At 49.0% G+C, this 13,767-nt stretch overlaps 1 protein-coding gene across 1 annotated transcript; it reads right to left on the minus strand.

The window, feature by feature from the left end:
• Positions 1 to 87: 87 nt before the first annotated feature.
• GM2A (ganglioside GM2 activator) lies at positions 88 to 12,569 on the minus strand. Its single transcript, XM_006150832.3, has 4 exons — positions 12,266 to 12,569; positions 5,120 to 5,272; positions 1,391 to 1,573; positions 88 to 1,018 (listed from the first exon to the last, which is right to left on the minus strand). Exons 1-4 carry the CDS (start codon positions 12,353 to 12,355, stop codon positions 863 to 865), a joined length of 582 nt encoding a protein of 193 aa, XP_006150894.1. The 5' UTR covers positions 12,356 to 12,569; the 3' UTR covers positions 88 to 862.
• Positions 12,570 to 13,767: the final 1,198 nt, after the last annotated feature.

Here is a 13,767-nt window from a genome sequence, read left to right on the forward strand (position 1 = left end):
CTCGATGATACCCCAGCCAGAGGCTAGGCCTGGCTGCTTTGCAGTAAGGCGCATGTGCTAGTGGCTTTATATATATATATATATATAAAATGTAAAAAATTATTTATTATACTCATCGTATGTGTATATTTATCAAAAAAAGAAAAAACCAGAAGCCACTCCTGAAAACAATGTTTCTAGTGAATTTTGTCCTTCATTATCTCTTGCTAGCCAAGGAAGCACCTGAGTTTGTAAACAATCTTAAACACAGAGGTGGGAGGGGCTTTTCTAAATAGTTCCCCAACAACCACCCCCAACCAGCCAGGCCCTTCCTTTCCAGGATACATGTTAATTAGGCAAACCTAGAAAGACTATATAATTAGTAACAAAAGTTAAATGAGCAGACTAAGATGAACACTTTTGTAAGAAGGGTTTGGAGTAGAATGAAAAATGTTAATACTTTCACTCTGTTTTTAATTCAGTAACAAAAAAGAAGAAGAAGAAAGGAAAAAAAGAGTCATAAAAATACTTCAAAAGGCCAAGTTTGGTCAGTGTGCACTTGAGATTACAAAACCTATTGGTTACCATGCCTAACTGTTATAGAAATGAATGAAGCTTCCAGAAGGAAGCCATAAGGGTAGGAGGAAAATGATGGGGACTGCCCAGCAGATGTTCTGGGCTATCAAATTCATTCTCCTTCAGTTTAGGGCTGCTTGGCTCAGCCTAGAATGTAAGTGCACAAAATGATTTTAGGTGAGGGTAGCAGGATCATTGCAGAAAGGGGCATGAAGGGGGACAGAGAGATGGAATTCAGCCTGGGCGAATGCAAGACAGAGGAAGACACCTTCCTCATATCCTTTCATTCTGCTGGGCCGGGGTCTCATTATTTGCCCTTTAGAGACACAGTCATCTTCACGCAGCCCATCCGCTTCCCGTTCTTGCTCATGGTACTCTGAATGCGGTAGTTCCCGGAGCTGAGCCAACTGGGAAGCTCCAGTTCAGGCAAGGTGATATCAGTCTTGGGTAGCGAGTAGGTGCCCTGTGGGAAAGCCAGGGGGCCACAGATCAGTGGAGCTTGCTGATGAGATTTCTCTCCTGGAGCCAACAACAGGATGGCGGCCCTGAACCACCCCTCTTCCCACTTCCCTAAGTGCCACACAAGGTGAGAGATTGCCACAGCAGTGCAGGGCATGGATTATGATGGCTAAAGGACCCTGGGATCTATCCAAGTTCGAGTCTGCCAGACTTGAACAGATGGATAGAGGATCCCCAAGGGTGATTCCAGATAGGTCATACCTGCTGACATCCCCACAGACGTCCAGATCTGCAGTAGAAGGCAGACTCCTCTCTCCAAATCCCTCTCTTTACTCTAGCCCAGGGTTAACACGCTCCCTTCTCCCTACGTACTTACTTCTTTGAAAGGACAGTGACAGGGAAGCCCATAGGTATGTAGGGGCTCTGGGCAGGACTGTCCAGGAGGAATGGCTATGTCCAGAACATTACAGAAATCTTCGTAGGTGCAGCTGCCCACGTGGTCCACACACGGGATCTTAAGCCAAATGCCCCCCACCTCCTTCTCCACAACTAAATCCACCTGGTGAAAAAGAGTTTCAAAAAGATTATCAGTGTAAATTACAAGGCAAACATACCAGCTCCTCTCCCTCTTCAAAAGGTCAGAATTATATTTCAGTGAGAGAATTTTTAGCTGGATGGGATCTAAGAGATATTCGGATCCACAAATAACAATGTCATGGTGCCAGTCCACTGTGCTCCTTCCCTGTACCATGGCAGACAGTAATAAATGGGAATTTCTCCCCATCATGAACCTCACTCACAGAATCCTCCCTTCATGGGAGCTACCACCGACAGGGAGATGCTCTTGTCATCTCATTGGCTAACCAGGCCACTGTTTCCTGGGTTCTCCTTCTAGGCCCAGTCTTGACCTCAGAACCCTTTCCTATATGATTTTAGACAACTACTACCAACTGAAGGAGTTGATTACCAAGGACACCTACTTGCTGTTCTTGGATCACATTCTCTCTGGAACTATAGCCATGAAAGACAGAATTAAGGACAAAGTGGGGAGAGGGGACCAGGTGACATAGTGGTTAAAGCACTGGACTCCCACGTGGTCGATCGCAGTTCTGGACAGCGGTAGCTTGAAACATGCTGGGTGCATGTGTATGCATACCCAAAACCCTGAGAGGAGAACGCAGTAGAAGGGACTGTGGCATGGCCATCCCCATAGGGGGTGACTTCTCACTTTCTGTCTCTCTGGCAAGTGCACAGGCCCTATAACAAAAATCTGGTAGATTTTAATCAGACTGATTTTACAGGAACTAGTAGAGAAGGTGCTGCCGCTAGAACTACATCAAGAAGCATGGGTTCCCTGGACGCAGTTGGAAAAGCTACAGAAAGCCCTGCTTCCAGAGGGAAGCTGGGTAAGATCTAGAACCTGCTCTGGCTTCATGCTGTCATGACCCTGCTCCTGTCCTGGAGGCTGCAGCAGACCCAGGAGAAGTGGCCAGACTTTAAGGTGGGCAGTCCCAGCTGTGTCTGGCTCATGGTGAGCATTCACTATGTCTAGTTGTCACTAGCGCCAAGGAAGGTGGCCCTTAGAATCACATCCATGTCTCACCAAACTACCAAGGGAAAAAAGTACAGACAGGGCAGAGGAAGTTAGCTCTTGGAGTGTCTGACTCCTTATAAAAAAAAACACATTTCAGGACCCCTTTCAGCTCTGACATTCCAACATTCTGTGATGTCCAGGTTCCAGAATCACTTTATACAGGGCTATTTCTTTTTTTTTCTTTCTTTTTTTTAAGTGAGAGATTTTTTGCTACAGTGCATGTACACTCACCAGAGACACAGAGAGACAGCGAGAAATCACCCCCCAGTGGGGATGGCCATGCTGCAATCTTTTCTCCTCCATTCTCCTCTTGGGATTTTGGGCATGCACACACACAAGCCTGGAGTACGTTTTAAGTCACCAGGTCTGGGACTCGAACTGTGGTCAACTACATGGGAGTCCAGCATAACCATGACACCATCTGCTGGTCCCATACAGAAGGCCATTTCTACGAGACGAGTCCTGCATGAGCACTTACTCCCTGGAGCTCCTGGGATCAGGCTGGTTCCCTATGCTTGGACTTGTCTTCCAACTGTCCCAGATGTTGGATATGGGCCACCTTCCTCCAGGCCCTGACTTCCCCCAAGCCCAGGTGGAGGAAGAAGGCAGCACGCCCTGTACTCTGAGCGGACACATTCAAACTGCTCCCTGCACTGGCCTCATCCTGCTCTGTCCCACACATCCATTAACAACGCTTCACCCCCAGTACACAGGCCCCCTCCCAGCCCTCCTCTCTCTTGCCAAGCCTGCTCCTCGCCCTCTGACTGGGACAGGCGAGAAGGCCTGGGAATGCAAGTTCCACCACTTGCTAGTGCTGAATTACCTAACTCCTCTCCGTCTCCATGCCTCGACTCCACAGTGGGACCATAGCACCTACCGCACACCAGGTCCCACTGAGTAACACAGTATCTGCTCAGCACTTGGCACCGTGCCTGAAACCCCAAGACTGCCTCCTACCTGATTTCAGTCCTGCCTTCTCCTCTAAGCAACACTTGCTGCTTGTTTTGCCAAACCCTGATGAAAATGCTTGAGTCAGTTATGGCCTGAGCAAGAATGCCAGCAGAGGGGCCAAGTCCTGCCTGGCGCATCCACCAAGTGGAAGTCTGTGGGGCTGCACCCACCGGACGGGCAGAGCTTCTGGCCCCCCAGGCCTCCCCAACCCCAGTGTCACACTGGAACGCTCTGTGGGAGCATTCTGAAATAAGTCATCGGTTGGCATTGAGGCAGCAGCCATGCTTGCCGGCTGAGATTACAGCTATAGCTCAGTCTTGGCGCTCACACATGCTAATATGGCTTGGGAGGGCAGGCAGAGGTGGGCAATAAAGTGCTGACGACCTCTGTACTCCAGGGCCCTCCCCAAGACCCTGCTCCAGCACTTCACAGCACAACCTGAATAAGCTAGTCTATGTCACAGCACCTGGCTTCACAACTAGACAAACAGAGGCACTGATGTCAGAATCCTGGGTTCAAGCCTTAGGTCAGCACACACCAGCTGGGCCCTTTAGGCAATCCCCTTCCCCTTCTCTCAGGGCCTTTTTTTCCTTTTTTCAAAAAATTACTTTCTTTCTTTACTTATTTATTTATTATTAGTTTTTAACTTTTTTTTTTCTTCTTTTTTTTTTTTTGAGAGGTTTTCCCTATAGGGCGTGTGTGCTCGCCAGACAGACAGAGAGAGACATAGAGACAGAAAGCGAGAAATCACCCCCCAGGGGGGATGGTCACGCCACAATCCTGTCTCCTCCATTCTCCTCTCAGGATCTTGGGCACACACGCACACACGCCCGGCGTGAGTTTTAAGCCACCGGGTCCGGGACGTGAACCGCGGTCAACTATGTGGGAGTCCAGCGACATAGCCATTATGCTAACTGCCGGTTCCCAGAAGAAATAAACTTCTTAAAATGTGCCTCTCTCTCACTCCTGAGGCAATAAATAAATACATTTTTATTGTTCTTTTTTGGTTTGGTTTGGCTTTGGCCAGAGTGCATGTGTACTTGCTAGAGAGAGACAGAAAGAGGGAAAATGAGAGATCATCCTCCAGGGGGGATGGTCACAATCCCTTCTCCATTCTCCTCCCAGGATTTTGGGCATGCATGTGCATGCACCTGGCATGTGTTTGATCACTGTGTTTTTGAAAGTGACTGACAATTTGCTACTTCCTAACTGATGCAGCTGGTAATTAACAACAGTGACAACAACCCCAATCGGGACTACCAGGCAACAGTGAGTGGTGGGCCACCTCGTCCAGAGATGGCTAGAATGCTGACTGCCCAGCCAGAGAGATGCTTCACTGGTGCCCCATCAGAGAGTTCTTGGGGCTGACTTTAGAGAGTCCTTTCAGTCCTGTGATCCTGAGATTCTATGAACCCGAGTACGTCTCTGAATCTATGAGTCCTGTGCTGTTCTGGGATTCCGGCAATCTAAAATCCTCAGTTCTCTGGCATACACCCCTCAGAGCCTGGCTGGCTGGCCCATGTCACCTCCCCTTCCTCCCCAGCCCCTGCCCCATCTCACCTTCAGAGGAGACTCGAGGCGGACGCTGGTACTGCCCGTGATGCTGATGTTCACATTCCCAGGAACAACGACGGGGTCAGGCTCCAGTGACAGGCATTTGATCACAGCAGGATCCTTTGCTTCATCACAGTTAGCCCAGCTAAATTTACTGGCCTGGGATGGGCAGGGCCAAGCAGGCAACAGGGACAAGGAGAAAAGAAAAGTGGAAAAGGAACAATCACAGGTCAGAAGAATCAACAGGTGGCTCCAGGCATTGTGACCTCGGGCAAGGTACTTCCCTCTCTGAGCCTCACTCAGAACTCTGGATCTTAAACCTAGGGTAGGGCCAGCAGTGGCTTGGTGGTTAAGGTGCTGAACTCCCACATGACTGACACAGTTCGAGTCCCAGACCTGGTGGCTTATTTTCTCACTTTCTTGCTCTCTCTGGTGAGCATGTGTGCCCTATAAAGGAACAATCACAGGTCAGAAGAATCAACAGGTGGCTCCAGGCATTGTGACCTCGGGCAAGGTACTTCCCTCTCTGAGCCTCACTCAGAACTCTGGATCTTAAACCTAGGGTAGGGCCAGCAGTGGCTTGGTGGTTAAGGTGCTGAACTCCCACATGACTGACACAGTTCGAGTCCCAGACCTGGTGGCTTATTTTCTCACTTTCTTGCTCTCTCTGGTGAGCATGTGTGCCCTATAGCAATTTTAAAAACAATAATGATAAATAAAAATTAATTAAATCCTTATAAAAAAAAAAAACACCTAGGGTAACATTTCTCCTACCCATTTCATGGGCAGAACTAAACCAAATAGCTTTAAAGACATAATATCTCAAAAATATAGGTTATAAGACAAAACATATCAGGCTTGAATTTAAAAATAGTAGACTAAGCATGTCCTCCTTCAGTGGGTACATTCTCTGATCCCCCATCTCCCTGGAGACCCCACAGAGGGTAAGCTCCTGGTGCTTTCACTGTGCAGCCCACACCAGGACCTCATCCACCTCCTACTCTGTCCCGGATGAAGGCCAGAACAACAGGAAACACAAGACACAATGGGAAACCTAACGCCATCCAAAACCCCACCCTCAAGAGATGTGCAATCAATGCAGGAGGGGACAGGACACACATGAAAAAGTCCCCACAGAGTCAGTGGTTGATGCCCGTCGCCACTGAGTGCACCTCCCCGGTCCTCACCAGGCACTGCTCATGCCACGGCCCCCATCTGAGTCTTCCTACACCCCTCTGCTGAGTGGCTTCTCTCATTCCTCCTCCACATGACCCAGAGGTCCAACCACATGTGTCTCCCACAGAGCCCTGTTATATGTCTCATGATCTTAAACTTCTTATACCACATTGACTCCCATCTTTCCCACCTACAAGAGGCTGTCATCATTCCCACCATCCATACCCATCTTAGGAAGAAAACACGCCCCCATGCTGACATCCATATTCAATGCACCCACAGCTGAGTGAATCAAGAGGGAACCCCAACCCAAAGCAGGAGGACAGATTTTCCCTGATTTTGGAATTAAGACACAAGAGGCTGGGTCACTCTGAGGATGTGGGGCGTCATGCTCTTGCTGGGTCATAAGCTTTGGGCTGAAGCAAGACCATCTAGATTTGTGACCCGTGACCAAGTCAATGCTAAGAAAGGGACAAACCCTAAGGAACAGAGGGAGTCACTCTATCACAGAAGGCAGTTTGGGCAGCAATGAAGGGCACGGCTTTGGATGACATACAGGTGAATCAAAGCTTTCGTCAGAGACACCTGGGTAGAAATCCAAGCCCAGCCACATTTACCATGTGATTTGCTAAGCCAGTTACCTCTTCAGAGCCTCAATTTCCACATCTTTTAATAGAGGCATTTATATCTTCTCTTGGGCTGTTGCAAGAGTCAGAGCACACTCATAACCCAATGCCAGGCACACAGCATGCGCTGGCTGGCTAAGTGACAGCCATTAGCTACCCCAGCCTCCGCTTCCTGCCATCCACGCCATGTGATTCCTGGTATCCTATAAGAGACTTTCCTTTCACTTGAGCTTCTTGGAGTGGGTTTCTGTCCCTTGCAAAGAGAGGCCATGCCATGACAAAGAAAGGTAGGGCAGAATCTGATTCATTTCTGCAATTCCCATGGCCCCTTAGGCGGGGTAGATATCAAGAAATGTTTCCTTCATTCATTCCACAGATATTCATGGAGCGACCATTATAGCTGGGCCAATAGCAGTAAGTCATAGCAGGATTCCTGCCTGTCTTGAGGAGCTTACTACCACAAATAAAGTATCACCCACTATGGTTTCTAAGTGCTTAAAACAGCAGCCACTAACCTTCCTGGCACCAAGGACCGGCCTCATGGAAAACAAACGCTCCACAGACAGGAGTTAGGGGTAGGGGTGGATCCCAAGATGACCCCAGTGTACCACATCCACATGCACCCCATTTCCATCACTACGACACTGCGATACACAATGAAACAGTCACACAACAGTAGGGTCCGCACTCTATGGGAATCCAATATGGCTGCTGTCTGATAGGAGGCGGAGCCCAGGCAGCTCTGCATGGAGTGGGGGCCACTGTAAACACAGAGGAAGCCTCTCTGGCTTACCTACTACCCACACCCCTCTATGTAGCCCCCAACAGACTCCAGACCAGCACTAGTCCACAGCCTGGGGGCTAAGGAAACTAACATTGACAGTAACAAAGGACTCGCTTACGAAGGGAAGTAAGGAAGTGCCATGTACACTGGACCCTTGTACAGTGGGCCTTGAGACATGGAAGTGCAGAAAAATACGGTCCAGGCAAAAGGAGCTCAGACAAAGGCCCTGAGATGGGAAAGAAGCGTAGCTGCTCTAAGCACTAGAAACCCAGTAGGCTTGATGCGGTGAATGAGGGATCCAGGGTTGGAGGGGTAGCAGGGTCGTTCATGCAGACCCTCCTGGGTCGTAATCAGGAGGCTGACTTTACTGTGAGTGCAAGGGGACCCTGCTGAAGGACAGTACCACACTCTGCTTTATGGCTGTGCAGGATAGGAGAGAAACAAGACTAGGGAAACCAGTTAGGTGACCATTGCCAAATAAATTAAAAGTGGGGCTGGAGGGCCAGCTGATATGGTGATTAAGACAGCTGGATCCCATATCGCCAACTGCAGAGTTTGAGTCCTGGACAGACCGGGTGGTTTGAAAAACATGCTGGGCACATGTACATGCATGCCCAAAACCCTGAGAGAAGAATGGAAAAGCCATTGCACCATGGCCATCGCACCAGGGGATGCTTTCTCGCTGTCTTTCTCTCCTTATTTCTCCCACTCCCCACCCTACCCCCACCCCGTGAATACATGTGTCCTCAAGCAAATATTTTAAAAAGTAGGGCTAGAGGGAACCAGCAGTTAGTATAATGGCTATGTCGCTGGATTCCCATGTAGTCGACCACGGTTCGTGTCCCGGACCCGGTGGCTTAAAACTCACGCCGGGCGCGTGTGTGTGCGTGCCCAAGATCCCAAGAAGAGAATGGAGGAGAAGGGACTGTGGTCTGATCATCCCCCCGGGGGGGTGATTTCTCGCTTTCTATCTCTCTGTCTCTCTATCTGGCAAGCGCACGCGCCCTATAGCGAAAACCTCTCCAAAAAAAAAAAAAAAGTAGGGCTAGAGGGGTAGGTAGGAGGACTAACCATTTTGCCATTTTCTGGGGTTCACAAATTCTAAGGTGCCCAATTCACATTGAGGGCTGATTTTAGGCTGGGGCAAGTATTCAGAGTGCCCTCAAGAATGCCCTCCCCTCTCCTGAGCTCCAAGCTTCATTCAAGCCCTGGAGCACACAAAACAAGGAGGCTGCCTGGTAGTGCCCACTAGCTATCTCTGGGGTGACGAACTCAGCAGCAGAATCCAGGTACCAAGGAAAGGAGGTGTGATGGATTAGCAATGCCCACCCAGGGCCTGGCCTGGCATCAGTATATGCCAGTTCCAGCCTAAGCCAGCATAAAGGAAGAGGCATCATATGGTGGAGGGAAAGCATCGCTCCGGGGACAGAAATGCAGGTACAAATCACAGATGTGGGCTCAATCATAGCTCTGCTGCTCTCACTAGCTGAGACATGACACATTAACCCCTTTCAAGTCACATTTCCTTATCTATTAAATGGGAAAATTCTATCTTCTTGGAGGGCTATCGTGAGGGTAAGAAGTTGGCATGCAGAGCACAGGGCATAGCTGCTCAAGACTATCAAGTTCATGAAGCCACAAGGAAAGACCGAAACACTGTCGCAGGCCAGAAGAAAGTGGAGAGACATGGGCACATTGCACAATGGTAACCCAGATTATATCCTGCGATAGAGGAGGACAGGACTGAAAAAGTCAAGAAACCCAAGTAAGGATGAGTTTCGTTAACAGTAAGAGAACAATGTTGGCTTCTTAATTTGACAAATGTGCAATGGTAACATAAGCGCTAATAGGGGAAACTGGGGGCCAGCTATGGGAGAACTCTACATTCTCTTTGCAACTTTTCTTTATTAATTTGCAATTCCCCAGAAGGCACATGCACTCAGCGGGGTGGGGAGTAAAAAAGCACCCAACCCATGAAGGCTGATCACACCACAACCCCTCCTCTACCAATTCTCATTCCTTTTGGGATTTGGGGCACACACATACACAGCCTAGGGTGTTTCTTAAGTCACTGGATTGGGGACTCAAACCATGCAGTGGTGTGGGATTTAGCCACCTTAACCGCCATGCCACCAGGTGGCCCATCTTTACAACTTTTCTACAAATCTAAAGTGACTCCAAAATTGAAGGTTTATTGGGGGGGCGGGGGGGCCAACATGGCTCAATACATAGCCTACAGTATGTGTATGATAACTGACAGCCATTGTAGAATATCAGTCGAGCAGGTACTTGCTGCCACATGCCCAGCAAGGAGTTGCACATTCTCCCCTGTTAGCTAACATTTACCACTGCCCCGAGTCACAAGACTGGTCAGTGAGTGCTAGAAGAACTGAATTCAGGTTTTGGGACGCTCGAACACTCATCATCATTTCTCAGCCAACATCTTCCCCCTCCCCCACACCCCCATCTCAGGGTCAGGGCTCTGAATCATATGAGCCCAAAGAAGACGTACACCGTAGCAGATATGAGTCAGGAGTGCCATTAGCCATGATCCAGGGTGAGCCCCTAAGGGCCCGAGTGAAGTGAATGGTTTCTATGACATCTCAGGGCCTCCCCAAAACTGCTAACTATGGTCCTTCAGTCTAGGATGACATCCACAGATAGCCAAGACATATGGGAGAACCGAAGTAGGGCACTCAGGCCTGTAGCTGAACTCCACCTCCTAGCGGCCCGTCCTACAGCCAAGAGAAACATTCTCAACCTACACAGGGACATGGTTAAATCCTCCAGGCAAATGTACCCAAAAGGTTCTAGCACTTTCATTCTACAGGTGAAATAGACTCCCTGGCCATGTCCCTGGCTTCTGCCATTATTTGTTTGAGATTTTAGAGTTGTTCCATTCATAAAACCATTTGTCTTCATCAACAACCACCCAAGACGCAAGCCGGCATCATCACACCAACTGAGGAGACCAAGGTCAGGCAGGCCATGAATTCAGACAGAGGAGGGGTCAGATACCAGGCCTCTGCATATTCAGTCCTATCCCGGTCTTGTGAAATCACACTGTTTTTCACTCACCCTCTGACAAACATTTTCAAGCAGTCAGAGGGAGGGCATTTGGAGTGGACCTGACTCCACTGTCAGAGATGTTCAGTGTCTTGCTCACAGCTCTGCAGCAAAGGGACAATAAAACTAAGTTGTCAAGCTCTCAGAATGACAGAACTTCCCTATCTCTGGGGTCCGCAGGATGGATGGCTGGAGAAGTGAAAGGGGAAGCTGGGAGAGGGGAGGTCTGTCCTCTCAGAGGTTCATAACCAGGAGAAGTAGGATCATAAGGTTATGTCGGCAGAAAATAACCAACTCTAAAAAATTAATAATTAATGCGGTTTATTTCCATGCAGAATATGAATGACCTAGGCCCGGAGAGAGGGTAAAGCCTTTCTCTTGGAACAATCAGATACAGAGGTTTCTTTTATTTGATTTTTTTTTCTTTTGTTTGTTTTTTGTTTTTATTTTTTGGAGAGGTTTTTGCTATAGGGCGTGTGCGTTCGCCAGACAGACAGAGAGAGACATAGAGACAGAAAGAGAGAAATCACCCCTCAAGGGGGATGGTCACTCCGCAATCCCTTCTCTTCCATTCTCCTCTCCGGATCTTGGGCATGCACGCCCACGTGCCCAGCGTGAGTTTTAAGCCACCAGGTCCGGGACGCGAACCGTGGTCAACTACGTGGGAGTCCAGCAACATAGCCATTACGCTAACTGCTGGTTCCCTCTTTTATTTGATTTTGAGAGCAAGAAAGTTTAAAGTTTTTCCATTGGTCTGGCCCCAAAAGGCAGGACATGTGGAAAGGTGGGCTTGCAGGTTACAGGTGGGTTTTACAGCTTTTAGGGTGGTGATTGGAAAAAGAAGGTTGCTGAGATTGGAAAGGAAGGTACTTTAACAGTGATACAGAGGCTTAATATACATCACCAAGATACTCCAATACCATGCCAAGGGCAGGATGTAGGAAGAATCTTGTTACTAATGGGCCAAAATGGTCAACATCTGTGGGCGTACTGCCTGCCCCAGGCCCTCTGGAAAGGACTTTGTAAAAATAGGAAAAACCATCTAGACTTTGGCCCACAGCTGGAATTTTGTTAACAGATGGGAGCACTGACCCTCCCATCTCTCACGAAGAGCTAGAAGCATTTCAACAGGTAAAGGGAGAAGGCGCCTGAGGTCAAAAGGGCTGGAGGGTGGGGGGGCTATGGAGGATAACAGGGCAGAGTGTCAGATCCTGGAGCACAGCCACAGTTTGGCTATTCTGCACTGTTTCGCTACTTAAGCCTGGGATGTGAGGACAAGAGAGCGCAGGCACACGTGAGATTAAACCTTCCAAAAAATCTGGAGCAGAACAGCCTGAGAGCCCGCCCTCAAGAACAGAGTCCCATAGTTACTGACTTTGCTAAGAAGCAACTGTAGAGAACTGAGTGTCACCACCACCACCACCACCCCGTATCTCACCCCACCCGCACACCCCAAGACCAGGAGGATGCTTGAGGCCTCTTAAAGGAGGGAGAACTAACCTTGTTCAGGTGGATGCGCGCAGGGGCCACAGGGCCGGCAAGAAGCAAGCCCAGGGCGATCAGGAGCAGTGCCTGTGTCAGGGGACACATCGCGAAGGGTGGGACCGCCCGGAGTAAACTACCAGATCCGTAGCGGCGGCTGAGCCTTTAAATGCCTGCCGGTATTGGTTATGCAAAACCAGGTATTGCTATGCAAAGCTGAGTCCATCCACTTGCAGGTTCCGCCCCGCTCAGCCCAGGCCTGAGATTTTGGGCCAGAGAAGTAGGATGGACCTCTCTTCGCTCCGCCCCTCCCAGCTCTTTGTCATTGAACCCCGCCCTCCCAGCGTGGGTGTCAAGGCGCCGATTCTGACGCAGAGGAAAGGGGCGGAGCAGAGCGGGGGGCGGAGCTGAGCGGGGAAGAGGGGTGGGGTTGAGCCAGGGAGGGACCGGGCTGAGCGGGGGGAGGGGAGGAGCGGAACTGAGCGTAGAGGGGCGGGCCTAAGAAGAGGCGGGGCTGTGACTTCTGAACTCGCTCTGGGACCATCGCGTCAAAATTGTCATGGTCCCTGCCCATTTTACGCTTCCTCATATCTGTGTTACGAATCACTGTGTCGTTTTACTAATTATTACAATAATTATAACAACAAGCATTTAGTGAGTTAAGACATGCTGAGGACTTAGAAGAGCATCCATTTTTTTGTGCTGTTGCAACGCAACAGAAACTGATACACAGGTTAGTGTTGCCAGCTGGCACAGCTAGGCAGTGAATACTGCATCTGTATGCCATCAGCCAGGATTTTGTCAGGCTAGTGCACTAATTGAGGCTGTCTATTAAAAGGCAATAGGAATATTATTCCCTCCAAATTATCACTAGATTGCAAACTCCATGAGGAGTGGAACAATGAGTTTTACTCAGTAATGTATACCCAGTGCCTGACATAGACTAGGCGATTTTAGCTGAATAAATGAATGCATGGATAGGATTTAGAATTAACCTAATGAATCTGTTTGTTTTGTTATATGGTGCATACACTCACTGGAGAGAGACAGAGAAAGAGAGAGAAGATAAGCAAGAAATCACTCCCAGGGGGTATGGCTACACCACAATCCTTTCTCCATTCTCCTCTCAGGATTTTGCGCATGCTGACATACAGGTCTGGCATGTTTTTCGAGCCACCTTCTAGGACTCCAGCCACACGCCTTAACCTCCTTGCCACCTGCTGGCCGCCTAATTGATTTTTTTTTTTCAACAAACTTTTTATTTCGGAATTACTTTTAAGTTTACAGTAAAATTGCAAAAATAGTACAGAACTCACTTCCAGTTTCCCCATTATTAACGTTAAGATATGGTACTTTTTATTTCCATGAAAAAGGTGCCCCCAGTAGGGTCCTCCCCCATTCTCAGTCAGCCCAGATCATCAGTATGAATGTCTGTCTAGAGTGCTCAGGGAGGTCCCAGAATGCAAACTGAAACCCAGACCTGCCCTCTGTGGGTCCATTGTGCTGCTCAGAGCTAACCA

The sequence above is a fragment of the Tupaia chinensis genome, unplaced genomic scaffold (assembly GCF_000334495.1).
Source record: "Tupaia chinensis unplaced genomic scaffold, TupChi_1.0 Scaffold000301_1, whole genome shotgun sequence".
Classification (NCBI taxonomy): domain Eukaryota; kingdom Metazoa; phylum Chordata; class Mammalia; order Scandentia; family Tupaiidae; genus Tupaia; species Tupaia belangeri.